General features: G+C 38.4%; 1 protein-coding gene across 1 annotated transcript in view; it reads right to left on the reverse strand.

Moving 5' to 3' along the window:
- FSIP1 (fibrous sheath interacting protein 1) overlaps nt 1-18,623 on the reverse strand; it is a 191,422-nt gene that overhangs the window by 5,686 nt on the left and 167,113 nt on the right. Inside the window, exon 12 of the mRNA XM_054450788.2 lies at nt 17,278-17,788. Within this exon, the coding sequence (XP_054306763.1) occupies nt 17,278-17,788 (511 nt within the window). The remainder of the gene's footprint in view (nt 1-17,277; nt 17,789-18,623) is intronic.

Below are 18,623 nucleotides of genomic sequence, written 5' to 3' on the forward strand. Positions count from 1 at the left end.
TGACCAAGAGAAATGAAAGAATACACCCATACAAAAACTTGTACACAAGCCTTCATATCAACATTATATGTAATAGCCAAAAAGTGGAAACAACCCAAATGTCCATCAAATGATGAATGGATAAGCAAATTGTGATATATCCATATAATTGAGACTTATTCAACAATAGAAAAGAGTGGAGTATGGATACATGCTACAACATGGATGAATCTTGAAGACATAATGTAAGAAGCCAGTCACAAAAGGCCATATGCCGTATGATTCCATTTATATGAAATGTTCAGACTAGGCAAATTCACAGAGACAGAAAGACTGGTGATTGCCTAGGGCTGGGGTTGGGGAAAAATGGGAAGTGATTACTAATACCCATAATGTTGCATTGTGGGGGGTGGAAAAAATAAAAAATTCATAGTGGTGATGGAGGTACAACTCTGTAAATATACTGCAAACCATTGAACTGCACACTTTTAATGGGGTAAATTGTAGGAAGCTGGTGAACAGTGGCTCCCCAAAACTCACATCCTCATCCCTGCAACCTGTGAAAGGGGTCTTTCTAGATGCAATTAAATTAAGCATCTTGAGATAAGAAGATCATCCTGGATTCTCTGGGTGGGCCCTATATTCAATAAGACGTGTTGTTATACAAAAAAGACAGAGGGAGATGAACACACACAGATGGAGGGAGGCAATGTGAAGACAGAGGCAGAGACTGGAGTGACGTGGCCACAAAGCCAGCAATGCCCATAGCCAGGAGAAGCTGGAAGAAGCATGGAAGCGTTCTAGCATTCTCTCCTAGGGCCTCCAGGTGGCGTGTGGCCTTGGTGACACCTTGATTTCAAACTTCTGGCCTCCAAAACTGTGAGAGAATAAATTTCTGTCACGGTAATTTGTTATGACAACCATAGGAAACTAATACAAATATATGAATTATATCTCAATAAAGCTCTTATTAAAAAAAGACTCAACCTTGTAATGAAGGGCAGATGACTTGCAGTTTCAGAGCAAAGTGATAAATGTAGTGGTACTGTCAACACATGGAGAAGAAATATTAAACAGGATGTAGAGGGAGGTGGGATGAATGAAAAGTGGATCACAATACCCCATGCATGAGGTGGGAGATGATGGGACATAATTCCACGCCTTCGTAAGTGCTATTCTCTCACTATGGAGTGTTCTTTTTGCCCACCCAGCGAATAACCATTCATCCTTGAAGGCGCAACTTAAATGCCACCTCCCATCCCTCTGTAGTGTTGTCTATGTACTTTGTCCTGAAGCTCTTACTATGTTTGTCCCACCCTACTGTAATTATCTGTTTTAAGTGTCTGTCTTTAGGCACTTAAAAATTTTCATCAATAGACCTAGATCGAGTAATAAAATTTTTCATCAATAGACCTAGAACAACGGTCCTCAACTGGGGAAATTTTGCCCCCAAAGAACATTTTTTGCAATGTCTGGAGACATGTTTGTCTGTCATAACTGCAGAGGACACTACTGACATCAAGTGAGTAAAAGCCAGGGGATTCCATTAAACACCCTACAATGCACAACACAGCCCTTCAAATGTCCAGCTCAAAATGCTAACAGTGCTGAGGCTGAAAAACTCTTGGAACTTAGAAAAGCATCTAATACACAATAGAATCTCATGAAATGCTTGTGGGGTAAATCGATGAATGAATGGATGGCAGATGGATGATGAATGAATAGCATGGAGCCCTGGGGTTTTAAAGCATGGCTGCACAGCAGAATCACCCAGACCCTGTTCTCAGAAACTGAATTAAATGACTGCTGCCAGAACCCACCCCTAGAAATTGATTTAATTCATCTGGGATGGAACCAAGCTGCTAATCTGTTTTAAATCTCACCAGGTGATTCTAACATGCAGCCAGAGGTAAGAGGCAGCACCGGCTAAGGAACAGACTCAGCATAGCTTAAATGCCAGGCCGGCTCAAGGCAGATGGAAGCAGAGAGACTGGGCAATCAAAAGTATGCAAAGCATAGATAGTTCCATACTGGTTATATGTGTCTCCAAATAAAATATTAACAAGGAAAGAGTAGAGAACTCAAGGGAGGGTCCCAGGGCATGCTTGCTCTAAGAGGAAGGTTGCCCAAAAGAATGACAAGATGGATGGCTGGAGACATCACAAGACAATGTGGACGCAGCAGTATCTTCATTAAAAAGAAATTTAAGAAGAAAAAAGCAGAGATTCAGCAGATGGGAAAAAAGATACTTTCTGTACATTATTTTCACTACCACCATCTATTTTTGATACTCCTAAAGTAGAAGTAAGTAGTAAACCATTTAGTCTGGAGCTTCTCACTCTTTAACATGCACACAAATCACCTGGGGGGTATCTTAAACTTCAGGCTCTGATTCAGTAGGTCTGCAGTGGGCCTGGGACTCTACATTTCTTTTTGTTGTTGTTGTTGCCCAGGCTGGAGTGCCATGTCATGATCTCAGTTCACCGCAACCTCCACCTCCCGAGTTCAAGCGATCCTCCTGTCTCAGCCTCCCGAGTAGCTGGGATTACAGGCATGCGCCATCATACCCAGCTAATTTTGTATTTTTAGTACAGACGGGGTTTCTCCATGTTGGTCAGGCTGGTCTCAAACTCCCAACCTCTGGTGATCTGCCCGCCTGGGCCTCCCAAAGTGCTGGGATTACAGGCATGAGCCACAGTGCCCAGCTGAGACTCTACATTTCTAACAAGCTTCCAGCTGATGCTGACACAACTAGTCCATAGACCTAGTTTACAGTCACAATAGCAGATCTTCAGTAACTTTTTACTTTACCCAATTTGAATGAAGCAACAGAATCAGAAGTTTCCAATAATTGATAATGTGATAAGGACATTACAATTAAATATCAAAACTCTCAAGCATGCCTTTGTTCATTTTATACTGCTAAACAAAATGATAGAGAAAATGATCAATAGCAAATATTTATATGAAAAGTCTACCTTAAGAAGAATTAAAGCAAATTAGTTGAAAGTAAATTGAAGATGTAAATTAATCAAATATAAACCTACTATACACTAAGGTTTTATATTAAAAAATGAATTAACATTAGAAATTTCTAATATGGCATCTCTGATATTTTGGCCAAATAAACTCTGGAAGAGGGTTGGTTTGACTAGACAAAGGGAGGTTAAGTCACTAAGGGCATTGAAGAAGCAATGTGTAGCCTTGGAAAAGTAATTTAACAAATAGTAACTATGAGGTCTGAAGGCACACCCTGTTTGAGACAAACAGAAAACTATTAAGGCAATGATGAGTTAAGGACTTCCCTAAGAGCAGCCAAAATATTTTTAATGGAAAAGATCAGCTAATAGGGTCACCGCTCTCCTGCAAACCAGTAAGACTATACTATAACAAAGAAAATTTTCTGAAACAATCTAGTTCCCTTGAAACTGTTCAGGTGGTATGACTAAGGACATATACCAACAAATACCCCCTTCAAAACACTGCAACACCCTTACTAAAAGTCAATCTGCCGGCAACCAGGCCTCATCCAGCAAGTTACAATCAATGGGCAAAATTTCAACCTCAAGTATATTCAGATTATATAGTCATCATTATTAGTAGAACTTTTTTTTTATCTGAGGATCCCAATAAGATAACACAATTAGTTTTCTTTCATCTAAACTGAAATCTATAGTTCTCAAGTGTTCACAGTGAAATCCTGTCCCTAGCATTAATTTAGCAGCCTGGACATTCCATCCCAGGAACTCTGATTTCAGCAAGTCTGGATAGGTCCTTGGACACAGCTAGAAAACAAACAAGCAAAAAACTCCCCGGATCATCTTGATACTCACTGTGGTTAGGAATAATGCTCTGTGGTTTGTAACAGTGCTTCTCAAACTTTATTGCCGGGAAATATCACCAGGGAACTTATTAAAATGAAAATTCTCATGCCTTAGGTTGTGGGTGGGCCCTTAGGGACCCTGCATTTCTAACAAGCTCCCAGTGGTTGGACTGCACTATAAGCAGAGGAGACTTACAACATGGAATGGAAATTCAATGTCTCCAAAGGACCAAGCCCATGAAGTAGAGAGGGCTAGGTGGGGGCTGTGTCCTCCTGGAGAATATACACACCTTCTAAGGGGAGCATCTGCTACTCAGCTCCCGTGGGTGGTAGTAGAACTTGCTGATTTGTCAGAAATGTCAGAAATCTAGCCTTTTACGGAAAAATCTCCTGACAACGTTCAATGTTAAATGCCATGTACGCCAACCAAGTCCAGTCACAGAGGTAATCATTTTATGTGAATGTTCTCATTTGATCCTCATTACAACCGTACAGGGTATTAAGCGATCTTATATGATAGATAAGGAAACCAAGGTGTAGAGGAGAGAGAGAGAAATTAACTAACTGACCTAAGATCTCCATCTAGCAGCAGAGCAAGGATTCAAAACCAGGTCTTCCCTACCCAGAACCCATGTTTCTAACCACTAGGCCACTTCCCACTGGTGGGTGGTTGGCCACCCTCCCTCTGCTAATCTAGGTTCTAGCCTGGGATTCTGCTACTTACTTGGACTCCCTTAATTTGGTCCTTTGAGTAACTAATCTGCTCTTTGGTTTTATGTTCACAGTTTCCATTTAGAGTGACCAACCAATCCAGTTTGCTAGAGACTGAGGATTTCCTGGGACATGGGACATTAAATGGTAAAAACAGGACACTTCTGAGCAATCCAAGACAGTTGGCCACTATAGTTTTCATTTAGAGGTATTATTTTAAAAAGAAAACAAAACTTACATGACTCTTGTTGCATTTACTATAGGCTTTTAAACTGACACATAATTGTACATATCTATGGGATACACAGTGATATTTTAATACATACAATGTCTAGTGGTCAAATCAGGTAAATTGCATACCCATCACCTCATTTATCAATTCTCTGTGTTAAGAACATTCAAAATCCTCTCTTCTAGCTATCTGAAAATATATATTATTGTTGACTATGGTCACCCTACAGTGCTACAGAATATTAGAACTTATTCCTCCTATATAGCTATAATTTTGTATCCTTTAACCAATAACTCCCTATCCTTTCCTCCCTGCTAAATTATACAATTTTTCAAGAATACTGTTCACTCAATAGGTCCAACGAGAAATTCCACTTTGTTTTTCTTAAAGAATTAGTGCAGTTCTGTCCCCGTTTTTTACTGCACAACTGATTTTGTGTCCGTTTTTGCCCTATTTTACTATGTTTGTTATTTGTTAATACCATGTTCATCTTTATTTTATGAATTTCTGTTAATAAGTAGCTCAGACGCTTAGTAGGAAGGGAGAATACTATACAAGCATAGCTGGCTTTTGCTTTGATTACCTAGAAAGCAACTCAGTATTAGATAATTTGATTAAATACTAGACTAACTCACAGACCTGATGCTTTTTGCTTCGGAAGTGCCAGTACATTCAGGATTGTCTCTGAGGTTAAGTGTGACCTGACAACACTTAATCCCCACTCTCCTCATGCTCCCACAAGGAGGAACTTGCAGTGGAAGCATCCTGGCCTCACTTCACACCCTCCACACTGTCCGTGGGAAGCTAAGTTTGGGAGATGAAATGGCATGCTCAGCTCAACCCCTGCCTCCTCAGGAGTCAGCACCCAACTCCCACTTGACCCTGCTCCCCAAGGCTCCATGCTTTGCTCCTCCACCCTATTGGTTTTACATGGACAGGTCTCCACAGATGATGCCTGAGGTTTTCCATCTCTGCCAGTGACTGGGTGGGTATGTTTATTTTAAAGGCATAGCATTAGAAGCCTGTCTGGCTGCCCACCCGGATCATGACAATCCTCTACATTTCATTAGCAATAAAGCGAACCTCCTTGATCTCCATTTGTCAGAATCTATCTCTCTCTCAATTGGTTCTGACCTGGGTGGGGAAGAGAAGAGGAATATTTATTTGTCCCGTAAAATCCCAGTAACTAGTGAGTACAATGCTGAATTTACTGAACCGTGTATTCAAAAATTCAAATAATAATGGTTACCATGAAACTTAAAGCGCAAACATTGATAATGTGTTTCACATTGAAAATTTTTAATACAACTGATAGGCAAATCCTTATCTTTCAATACCACCATTTAAATTGGTCTTCAAGGTCACTGAGTTTGGTTCTTGTTTTGAAGCCTTATCTGACTCTGCCTTTTAGAAGCAGAATTGAAATAGTTGGAACAGACCTCAGCACATCAAGGAAAAGACAACTACGTACCAGTAATACTTGCTATTGAAAGAGAAAACAATAAATGGCTTTTCTTATTTTCTTCCTGTCTGCTTCCAGAAATCTAATCGGAATCACACTCTTGTGTATCTATTTCCTGAGAAAGAGGTAGAGCAGAAATGTAACAGCCAAACACGCAGCAACTCCTCATTAGTTATGTCTTCAAAGGGCTTTTTGTCAAGAAAACTGACACAGCATTCAGTTTTGATGCACACTTTTGTAGAAAGCACATAATGTACAATTTAGTATTTTAGAATAAAATTGATCAGCAAGTTATTTTAATAATTATAAATAATGAGGTTAGTAAAACTCCAACTTCAGATATTCTAACATGCTCAAAGTAATAATGTAGGGCCTATTCCTTAGAGCTTATTATATAATAAACAGAAAGTAAAATATGGTTCACATATTCACACCTATGACATCTTAATCATACTCACAGGGTTAATTGTTATAATTGCATATTAAAATTATCTGGTATAATCATAGCCATGTTCTATGTCTCCATAGCTTCTTTCCATTAAGTCACATTAAGTTCCAGTTCATTCCATTTTGTCATGCTCTACCCAGTGACAGATATGCATCCGTGTGACTCATGTTCACATAAAAATAAAGTCATATCTTAGCAAATTACTTTTCTAAACCCCCATACATATGGACTCCATGGGAATGAGATCCCATACACAAGAAATCATTGCATCCAATTTTGTAAGTTTGATTTCAGAAGTCAGAGGAGATTCAGATACTTTCTCTCTAATAAAAACCCTTTATCCAAAAGGAAGGACAATATACTGCAATTTCAGAGTAGAACAAAGTTTTCACAGTTCATTTATTAAATGAAGATATTTGGTGTGGAGAAAGCAAACCACACCCATCTAACTGAATTGCATTTGTAAGTGAACTCTGCTGCTAAATAAAAACATTATAGCTGGAAGTTCTAGTCAGCAAGATGGCAGAATGGGAGTTGCTCAGCTCCCATACCCCCAACAAAAATCCAACCAACAACTATTTACAGACAAAAATATCTTCATTAATACTCCTGAACTCCTTGAACGTGAAAGGCTGAGACACCCCCTTGGACCACATAACTGAAAAAAAGCCTCATTCAAGGGGTAAGCGGAACAGAGGAATGGTTTCACTTTGACCACATCAGCACTCCCCCAAACCCTGCCACACCTCAAGCCAGCACAGCACCACACACAGAAGATCCCCCTGGGCCCACAGTTTCTACAGTGGGAAAAGAGAGTTAGAGGCAAACATTCAGCTTCCCCAACATTCTGGGACCCTGAGCAGGAAGCCCACTCATTATTATCTCCTGGGAAACACTGGGAGTACAGGCAGGGCTAGACCACCTAGGATCAGCCAGAAACAAAGAACAAAAGTGAGACTCACAGAAACGAGCACATGGATCTTGCAGTGGCTCTGCATTCTAGCCAATGGAGGCCCTCCACCAGAGAAACTGGCCAACAGCATTAGCATTGTCCTGCAGGAAGTACAGTGAACTGATCTGCCAGGCTTCATTCCCTAGCCAGCTTCCCCACCTAGCTCTGGTGCTCTCCTTAAGCCTTCCCCAGGCCAGGCAGCAAGGGCAGGTCAGTGATTACCTAAGGAGGGTAGCAACTGGCCCCACCCAACCCCAGCAGCCAACTAGCCTAACCCTACCAAGCCTTCATGTCCTGCTTAAGGCTTCCCAGGCTGGGAAGCAAGTGCAGGTCAATGAATGAATATCTATGAAGAAAAGTACCTGGCCCCACCCAACCCCAGCAGCTGCCTGGTGACCCCACAAAGCCTCAGTGCTTTCCTTAAGGCTTCCCTGAAGGAAGCCTGCATCCATGCACTTCTCTAGACCATAGCCTGGCCCATCCTGAACAGCTGAGCACAACCGCAGAAACCTTGCCCAGTCTTTGAGCCCAGCACACAGCCCTGCCCAGCTACAGATTAAAAACAGCAGTACTTCCCAGCCAGGGAAAACAACATGCAACCCTGTGCAATCAGAGGCTATTACAGAGCCCAGCCAGTAGCTCCACCTTACCGTGGAGTCCAGCTAGTGATCTGTCTCATCAGACCACAGAGCACAGCCAGCAGTTCCACTTGACCTCAAAGCACAGGCAGCAGGCTGGCCCAACAGCAACCCAACAGCAAGGTGTACCTGTCTGGGGTTGTTACCAGCTGGCCCATCCATAATCAAATGCTAAACTAACTAGTGAAGGTTTACCACTGTGAAAGAAAACCTTCAAGGCCAAAAGAGGTGGCCATTTCCTCAAATGTGTAGACATCAAGGTTTAGAAAGAATCAGGGAAATGTGACACAACAAAAAGAAACTAATAAAGCCCCAATAATGGACCCTGAAAAAAAATGGAGAGCTATGAAAAAAGAATGAAGAAAGCCTACATAAATTATGGGACACCATCAAAAGAACTAACTTTCTTATAATAAAATTCTAAGAAAGATATGATAAAGAAAAAGGCCCAGAAAATATATTTAAGAAAATATGGCTGAAAGTTTCCAAAATTTGTGGAAATATGACAACATCCAGGTACAGAAAGCTCAGAGATCTCCAATTAAATTCAAGCCAAAGATGAGTGCACCAAGACAAATCATAATCAAACTATTAAAAAACAAAGACAGCTGGGCACGGTGGCTCACGCCTGTAATCCCAGCACTTTGGGAGGTCAAGGCGGGCAGATTACGAGGTCAGGAGTTCAAGACCAGCCTGGCCAATATGGTGAAACTCCGTCTCTACTAAAAATACAAAAATTTGCTGGGCATGGTGGTGCGTGCCTGTAGTCTCAGCTACTCAGGGGGCTGAGGCAGAAGAATCGCTTGAACCCAGGAGGCAGAGGCTGCAGTGAGTCAAGATCATGCCACTGCACTCCAGCCTGGGCAACAGAGCAAGACTCTGCCTTAAAATAAAATAAAAATAAAAATAAAACAAAGACAAAGAATCCTGAAAGCAGTAAGAGATCAGGAACGTATCACATTCAAGGGAGTCCCAAAACAGCAATCAGCAGATTTCTCAGCAGAATCCCTGCAAGCCATAAAACGGTGGGATAATATAATCAAAGTGCAGAGGAAAAACAAAACTATCAACCAAGAATACTTAACTCAGCAAAGCTATTCCTCAGAAATAAGGGATAAATAAAAACTTTCCCAAACAAACAAAAACTAAGTAAGTTTATCACCACTAGGCCTGCCTTACAGGAAATGCTAAAGGGAGCTAAGCTGAAATAAAAGGCTCCTAATTGATACATAAAACTTATAAAAGCAAAAAGCACTAAATGGTGTAAGTAAGACATAGTCATATTCAGAATAATAATGTAAGGATGATGTGTAAAGGAATTTTCTCTGTATTATGAGAGTTAAAAAACAAAACTATTAAAAACAAATGCAGATATAATAAATTGTTAAAGGAATCCAAATTACAAAAAGATGTAAAATTTACATCTAAATCATAAAAGATGTCGGTGGGGAGGGAGTTAAAGTATTGAGATTTTATATGCGATAAAAGTTATCAGCTTAAAATAGCCTGTTATAATAAGATTTTTTGTTGTTTTTTTTTTAATTTTTTAAAGAGATGGAGTCTTGCTATATTGCCCAGTCAGGGCCCAAACTCCTGGGCTGAAGTGATCCTCCCACTTCATCCTTCCAAGTAGATAGGACTACAGGTATGCACAACCATGCCCAGCCTGTACAAGATGTTTTATATAAACCTGATGGTAAACACAAACAAAAACCTGTAATAGTTGCACAAAATATAAAAGGAAAAGATTCAAAGCATACCGTCACAGAAAATTATCAAACCACAAAGGAAAGTAGCAAGAGAGGAAGAAAGAAACAACAGATCTACAAAACAACAAGAAACAAATTACAAAATGGCAGTAGCAAGTCCTTACCTATCAGCAATTACCTTGAATGTAAATGGATTAAAGTCACCAGTCAAAACACATAGAGTGGCTGAATGGGTTTAAAAAATAATAATAAAAGGCCAACTCTATGCTATCTATGAGATCACTTTACTAGTAAGAAAATACATAGACAAAGTGAAGGGATAGAAAAGTTACTCCATGCAAATGAAAACCAAAAGAGAGCAGGGGTTAGCTATACTTATATCAGACAAAAAAGACTTTAAGTCAAAAGCTACACAAAGAGACAAAGAAGGTCATTATATAATGATAAAGGGATCATTTCATTAAGAGGGCATAATTGTAAACATATACACACCCAACATTGGAACACCTAAATATATAAAGCAATTATTACATGATCTGAGAGATAGACTGCAATAGTATAAGAGTAGGGGACCTCAATACCCCACTTTCAATGATGAACAGATCATCTAGACAGAAAATCAATAAGAAAACATTGGACTTGAATTACACTTTAAATCAAATGGACCTCACATTCGTATACAAAACATCACATCCTACAGCAAGAAAATACACATTCTTCTCAAGAACACATGGGACATTCTCCAGGATAGGCCACAAAACAAGTCTTAATGAACTTAAGAGGATTTTAATCATATCAAGTATCTTTTCTGATCACAGTGGCATGAAACTAGAAATCTATAACAAGAAATCTTGGAAAATTCACAAATATGTAGAAATTAAACAACATGCTCCTAAACCAACAATAGGTCAGAGGGGGGAAAAAGGAAATCAAACTATATTTTGAGACAAACAAAAATGGAAACACAACATATCAAAACTAATGGGATGCTGACAAGAGCAGTTCTAAGTGGGAAATATATAACAATAAATGCCTATTATCACAGAAAAAATCTCAAACAATCTAATGTTAAACCTCAAAAAACTAGAAAAAGAAGCAACTAAGTCCAAAGTTAGCAGAAGAAAGAAAATAACAAACATTAGAGCCAAAATAAATGAAATAGAGACTAGAAACAATAGAAAAAATCAACAAAACTAAGAGTTGGCTTTTTGAAAAGATAAACAAAATTGACAAACCCTTAGCTAGACTAACTAGGAAAAGAAAGAAAGAAAACTCAAATAAATAAAATCCTCTGAACTCATCACATCACCATGTAATGGGAAGATAATGATCATGACCATATTTTTGTCTCATGATAGTTTTAGCTTATACAAAAAGTCTTAATATAAATGACCAAAAATAAAGAAATGCTTAAATTATGATACATCAATAGGATACATTGCAGCCATTATAATGAATGATTTAGAAGAATATTTAATAACAGAATGCTCAAAATATAAAAGAAAAAATAGCAGAATATATTATAAGAAGAATATGAGGACAATTTAAAATATACAACTAGAAAAAAGATGAATGTTAATATTAACAATGAATAGGTCTGGACAACGATTTTATTTTCTACACTTTTCTGTATGTTTCAAATATCCTTCAAGAAATTTACATTTGTTGTGCTATTAGAAAGCAATAACAAATACTTTTTAAAGTCTTAAAGCTAAAAACTTCTGCTTATTTAAAACAAAACAAAAATGAAATGAAAGAGGAGACATTACAACTGATACCAAAGAAATACAAAGGGTAATTGGAAACTACTATGTAAAATTATATGCCATATAATAACCTAGATATTTTATTAGATAACCTAGACGTGAACAGATTCCTAGACACATACATCCTACCAAGACTGAATCATAAAGAAACAGAAAATCTGAACAGACCACTAATGAGCAAGGAGGTTGACTCAGTAATAAAAAGCCTCCTATCAAAAAAGGCCCAGGGCCAGATGGCTTCGCTACTGAATTCTACCAAACATTTAAAGAAGAACTAATACCAGTGCTTCTCAAACTCTTCCAAAAAATTGAAGTGGAAGAAAGGCTTCTGAACTCATTTTACAAGGCCAGCATTACCCAGATACCAAAGCCAGACAAGAACACTACAAGAAAAAAAAAATTACAGGCCAATATCCCTGATAAACACAGATGTGAAAATCCTTAACAAAGTACTAGCAAACCGAATTCAAAAGCAATTAAAAAAATCATTCACATGATGAAGTGGGCTTTATCCCTGGTATGCAAGGATGGTTCAACATATGCAAATTAATAAGTGGGATATACCACATTAATAATATGAAGGATAAAAACCATATGATAATCTCAATAGATGCAGAAAAAGCATTCGACAAAATTCAACACCATTTCATGATAAAAATTCTCAACAGATTAGGTATAGAGGTAAAGTACATAATAAAGACCATATAAGATAAATCTGTAACTAACATCATACTCAACAGTGAAAAGTGGAAAACTTTTCCACAAGGATGCCCACTCTCACTACTTTTTTTCAACATAATACTTAATGTCCTGGCCAGAGTTAGGCAAGAAAAACAAATAAAAGGCATCCTAATAGGAAATGAAGAAATGAAATTATCTCTCTTTGCTGATGACATGATCTTGTATACAGAAAACACTAAAGACTCCACCAAAAAATTGTCAGAAGTGACCAAAAAAAATCAGTAAAGTTACAGGATATCAAATCAACATACAAAAATCAGGAGCATTTCTATACATTAACAACAAACTATCCAAATAGGAAATTAAGAAAACAATCCCATTAACAATTGTCTCTAATAAAAAAATTAACCAAGGAGGTGAAAGAACTATATATTGACAACTATAGAACACTGATGAAAGAAAGTGAAGAAAAAGCAAATCAATTAAAAGATGTCCCATGTTCCCAGCCTGGCCCACATGGTGAAATCTCACCTCCACTAAAGACAGAAAAAAATTAGCCAGGCATGGTGGCACGCACCTGTAATTTTGGCTACTCAGGAGGCTGAGGCAGGAGAATCGCTTGAACCTGTGAGGCAGAGGTTGCAGTGAGCCAAGATCATGCCATTGCACTCCAGCCTGGATGACAGGGCAAGCCTCCATCTCAAAAAAAAGAAAAAGAAGATGTACCATATTCATGGATTGAAAGAATTAATGGTTAAAATGTTCACACTATCCAAAGTCATCTATAGATTTAATGCAATTCCTATCAAAAATCCAATGCCATTTTCACAAAAATATAAAAGAAACAATCCTTAAATCTGTATGGAACCATAATAGACCCTGAATAGCTAAAGCAATCTCGAGCAAAAAGAACAAAGCTGGAGGTATCACACTCCCTGATTTCAAAGTATAACACAATTATAATTGCAACAACATGTTACTGGCATAAAAACAGATATTTCAATCAACAGAACAGGACAGAAAGCCCAGAAATAAACTCATGCATTTATGGTCAATTGATTTTTGACAAAGATGCCAAGAATGCACAATGGGGAAACGTGTTGGGAAAACTGAATATCCATATGCAGAATAATAAAATTTGATCCTTATCTCACTCCATGTATAAAAATCAACTCAAAATGGATTAAAGACACAAATATAAGACCCAAAGCTGTAAAACTACTAGAATAAGACATAGCAGAAATGCTCCATGACATTGGTCTGAGCAGTGATTTTTTTTTAATATGACCTTGAAGGCACAGGCAAAAATAGACAAATGGGATTATATCAAACCAAAAAGTGTCTGCACAGCAAAGAAAACAATAAACAAAGTAAAGAGACAATCTGTGAAGTAGGAGAAAACATTTTCAAACTGCACATCTGATAAGGGGTTAATATCCAAAATATATAAGGAAATCAAACAACTCAATATCAAAAAAAAAAATTTAAAAATAGGCAAAAGACCTGAACAGACATTTCCCAAAAGACATAAAAATGGCCAACAGGTTCATGAAAAAATACTTAGCATCACTAATCATTAAGAAAATATAAATTAAAATCAAAATGAGATGCTACATCACACCTGTTATAACAGCTATTATCAAAAGATGAAAGAGACTGGGTGTGGTAGCTCACGCCTGTAATCCCAGTACTTTGGGAGGCTGAGGAGGGTGTCATTTGAGGTCAGGAGTTCAAGACGAGGTTGACCAACATGGTGAGACCCTGTCTCTAATAAAAATATAAAAATTAGCCAATCATGGTGGCATATGCCAGTAATCCCAGCTACTCAGGAGGGTGAGGCAGGAGAATCACTTGAACCTGGGAGGCAGAGGTTGCAGTGAGCCAGGGTGGCGCCACTGCACACTGCACTACAGCCTGGGCAACAGAGAGAGACTCTGTCCCAAAAAAAAAAAAAAAAAAGATGAAAGATAAGTTTTTTGTTTTTGTTTTTGTTGTTTTTTTTTTTTTGAGACAGAGTCTCACTCTGTCGCCCAGGCTAGAGTGCAGTGGGGTGATCTCGGCTCACTGCAAGCTCCACCTCCCGCATTCATGCCATTCTCCTGCCTCAGCCTCCCGAGTAGCTGGGACTACAGGCGCCCACCACTACTCCCAGCTGATTTTTTGTATTTTTAGTAGAGATGAGGTTTCACCATGTTAGCCAGGATGGTCTCGATCTCCTGACCTCGTGATCTGCCCACCTCGGCCTCCCAAAGTGCTGGGATTACAGGTGTGAGCCACCACGCCGGGCCAAAAGATTCGTTTTGGCAAAGCTGTGGACAAAAAGGAACCCCGGACACTGTTGGGAGAAATGTAATTAGTACAGCCATCATGGAAAACTGTTGGAGGCTCCTCAAAAAACTAAAAATAGGACTATCATATGATCTAATAATCCCACTGCTGGGTATATGTCCAAAGGAACTGAAATCAATATGTCAGAGAAATACCTGCACTTTCATATTCATTGCAGCATTACTCACAATAGCCAAGATATGGAATCAACCTAAGTGTCCATGAACGGATGAATGGATAAAGAAAATGTGGTATATAAACACAATGGAATAATATTTAGCCTTACCAAAAAAAAAGATTCTTTCATTTGTGACAACATCGATGAGCCTGGAAGACACTATGCCAAGCACAGAAGGACAAACACTGCATGATCTCACTTATATGCAGAATCTTAAAAAGTCAAACTCATAGGCCGGGTGTGGTGGCTCACGCCTGTAGTCCCAGCACTCTGGGAGGCCGAGGTGGGTGGATCACGAGGTGAGGAAATCAAGACCATCCTGGCTAACACAGTGAAACTCCATCTCTACTAAAAATACAAAAAAAAAAAAAATGTCAAGCTCACGGAAGTGGAGGGTAGTATGGAAGTTACCAGTGGCTGGGGGATGAAGAGGGAGAAAAAGGGAATGGAGAGTTGTTGGCTAAAGGGTACCAAGTTTCACTTAGGAAGAATAAATTTTGAGGTGAATTGCACAGCAGGGTAACTACAGTCATTAACCACATATTGTATGTTTCAAAATAACTAAGAGTAAATTTCAAGTGTCTTACCACAAAAAAATTGTAAGTGAGGTGATAGATATGTAAATCAGCTTGATTTACTCATCTCACATTGCATACATACATCAAATCATCATACTTTACCCCACAAATGTATATAATTATGATGCCAATTTAAAAAATACTAATTTAAAAATTACAGCTTGCAAAATTTCATGTAAGAAACAAAAAATCCAAATCTTTATATAGAATGTGTGACTTACATAATTCCTATGCAACATTATCTACTTTCATTGGTAATGTAAAGAATAAATGTGAACCATATTTGCAGTGTTTTATTCTAAAGCTGGTTATACATTGAAATTCTTTTATTTATTAAACAGGCACTTGGCTTAAGGCAGCACTTTAGACACCATGGAAAATGGAACAATGAATTGCAAGATAGACTCTCTGATTTAAAAACGTTATGCAGTTTTAAGGAAGAGAAGGTGAGTGTGTATGTGATCCTACAGGAAACCAAAGTGCTTAGACATTCACAGAAGACAGAAAACTTAACAGAAGGGACCAAAGAAGGCTACAATCAGAGAGGATAAGGTTGGAATTCAACTATCATTGAAGGGATACCTGAACATTTCTGGGAAGAAGAGGGCCTGAACAACAGCAGAGGCTAGGAAATCACCGGAAATCATTAGACCAGATTAGCTATACACTGAATAACATTTAGGTGACTACTTAGAGATTGATTAGGAAAAGAACTTCAGGTCAGACCATGGAGACACTGAACAGCAAGTTAAGGAATTCTGATTTTGATCAACAGGCATTGGAGAGCCATAGAAGGAAGTGTGGTTATCAAAGCTGTGCTTTAAGGAAATTCGTTTAGTGGTTGTCAACAATGATAGGAGGAGAAGAGAGACTTGAGGCAGGGAGGTCTCTGGGAGAAGGGTTACGGCACTCATCCATTTGAAGTTGTAGGAAAAGAAAGGAAGGGATGGGCATAAGAGACACCGAAGGAATAGAACAAACAACACCTGAACACTGGAAGTGAAGCAAGAAAGCGAAGTAATTCAGTGATGACTCAGATTTTGCACCTGGGTGACTAAGGAAATGGAAGTCAAAACCGAAATCTGACTCAGTTCAGAGTTAATGGATTATAGATTTAACAAGGAATAGATTAATAGATAGAAATGTAATAGCCAATATATTTTAGAGTAATCTACAATAGAGGTAAAAGTTGAATCTATTTAAATAGACTCACCAATTGTTACACAGATTTCTAACATAAATAATCGAATATTTGTTTGTGTCGAAAACTAGTTATAGTTGTATCCTGTACCATGGTACCATTGCAAGATGAAACACTAGATCATGACGAAACACCTGAGAACATAGGAGTGGCTCAGGAGAGGAGGTTTGCATATAGAAACTAATATAACCACAATGAATTATGGCGTTTTACATTTTAAATTCATTCCTTAGAACAAATTTTCATCACTAAAGTTTGAAAATACTAAAGTTTGAAGTTGAAATACTAAGCAAATCTATTCAAAGTATTTCTCTCCATTCAAACTAATTTCTCTTTTCCTGTGAAACCAACATTATTTTCTGGATGACGCAATTAATTACCATCAAGAATAACATATTTCATAGAGTACTAACCTCAACTTTGATTTCATAAGAGCATTGGGAAATAGGTTTTATGTTTGCATGCTCTTATTGACGCTACCTGTGACTTACAAACATACCTTCTTATCCGACTCTAATTTAAACCATAATACCTTCATATTGAGGTGCTTTTAAGAATTATTTACCAAAACACATGTTCACCAAGCCTCACCTGCTATTGTATTCTCTGGAGAACTGAGTTTCAGATGTTGGTCTTCTGATGAAAGGCTCACACTCATACCATACAGTGGATCATCCAAGAAGGAGGGCCTTTTCAGTCTCCCAATGCCAAGAGTCTTCGACATAAAATAGTCTTTTGTGTCACTAATAATATCATCCTTGGAAAATTGAAGGCATTTCACATTCTCTGCTTCAGTGACAAGAGCTTCTGACATGTTATGTCCAGTCGAGGCTTTAGTGAGATAGTAGCCTTTAGAAGCTTCACATTCTGCACTCTCAAGCATATCTGCATCTTCTACCTCAGTTTTCTGGACCTTTGTTTCTGATTCATTTAGCAATTTAGAGATGATGGACCTGGAAAGCTGGGGGAACACAGGTGTTATGTCCTCAATGTCTTCATTTTTTCTTTCTGAAGAAAGTTTAATGATGGATTTTTGTTTAAGTATGCATTCATCCAGAAGACACTTTAACTGTTCTTCAGACAGACGTGATGTGGACTCTAACTGATGAAACAAACCAAAAGTTTACATAGTCAGTTGACTGAATAAACACATTTATTTTTGGTAGGCATCCAGTAATACAATATAAATGCAAGTAACCCCTTACACAACACATAAAAATAGAAAAATAATTCATTGTAAAGTATCCAAAACTGTAGGGGAAATGTCATAATCCTGGCAAAATCTTTGATTGGTGTTTCTCTGACCCCACCCATCCCTCAGCATGAACCCCACCACCATCCAATTCCTTAACTGGGAAAAAAACTGGCATACAAGGCAGACTACCCCTACCCCTGGGGATTCAGCACTCCCATGTCTGTCCACAACTGTCAGTGGACAATACTGCTGAAGACAGAAAAGGAAGGGTGAAGGGTGGTGCATCCTGCGATGTGTCGTTGCTGCAAAGCTACAGGTCTAGGCAGAGGCCAGGGGCATTCCAGAGGCGGTGCATTTGGGGAGAATGATTTGATCATGAATATTTAATCTCTGCTTGTAAAGGTTACCAGGGCTAAGTGTTTCAACCAAGACCTTAAATATTTAAAAACATTTTTTTCTTCCAGCAATATTCTCAGGAAATAAATTTTAAAAAATCAAATGAAAGTAGAGAGCCATGTTCTACAAGACTTCAGCTGAATAGCATGACATTTGAGTTTCAACAATCTCAAAAAGGAATGAGATTAAAATATAGTGAAACACACTGAAAAAAAATGTCTACTTCCCCAAAAAATCAGTGTCTTCCATGGTTTACATGTGGATTATCTAGGAAAAGACTAATCCTCCTTCACAGGGGGATGAATTATCTGAGAACAAGAAGTCCCCGTAAGAAAACTTAATCATG

The sequence above is a fragment of the Pongo pygmaeus genome, chromosome 16 (genome assembly GCF_028885625.2).
Source record: "Pongo pygmaeus isolate AG05252 chromosome 16, NHGRI_mPonPyg2-v2.0_pri, whole genome shotgun sequence".
NCBI classification, from domain to species: domain Eukaryota; kingdom Metazoa; phylum Chordata; class Mammalia; order Primates; family Hominidae; genus Pongo; species Pongo pygmaeus.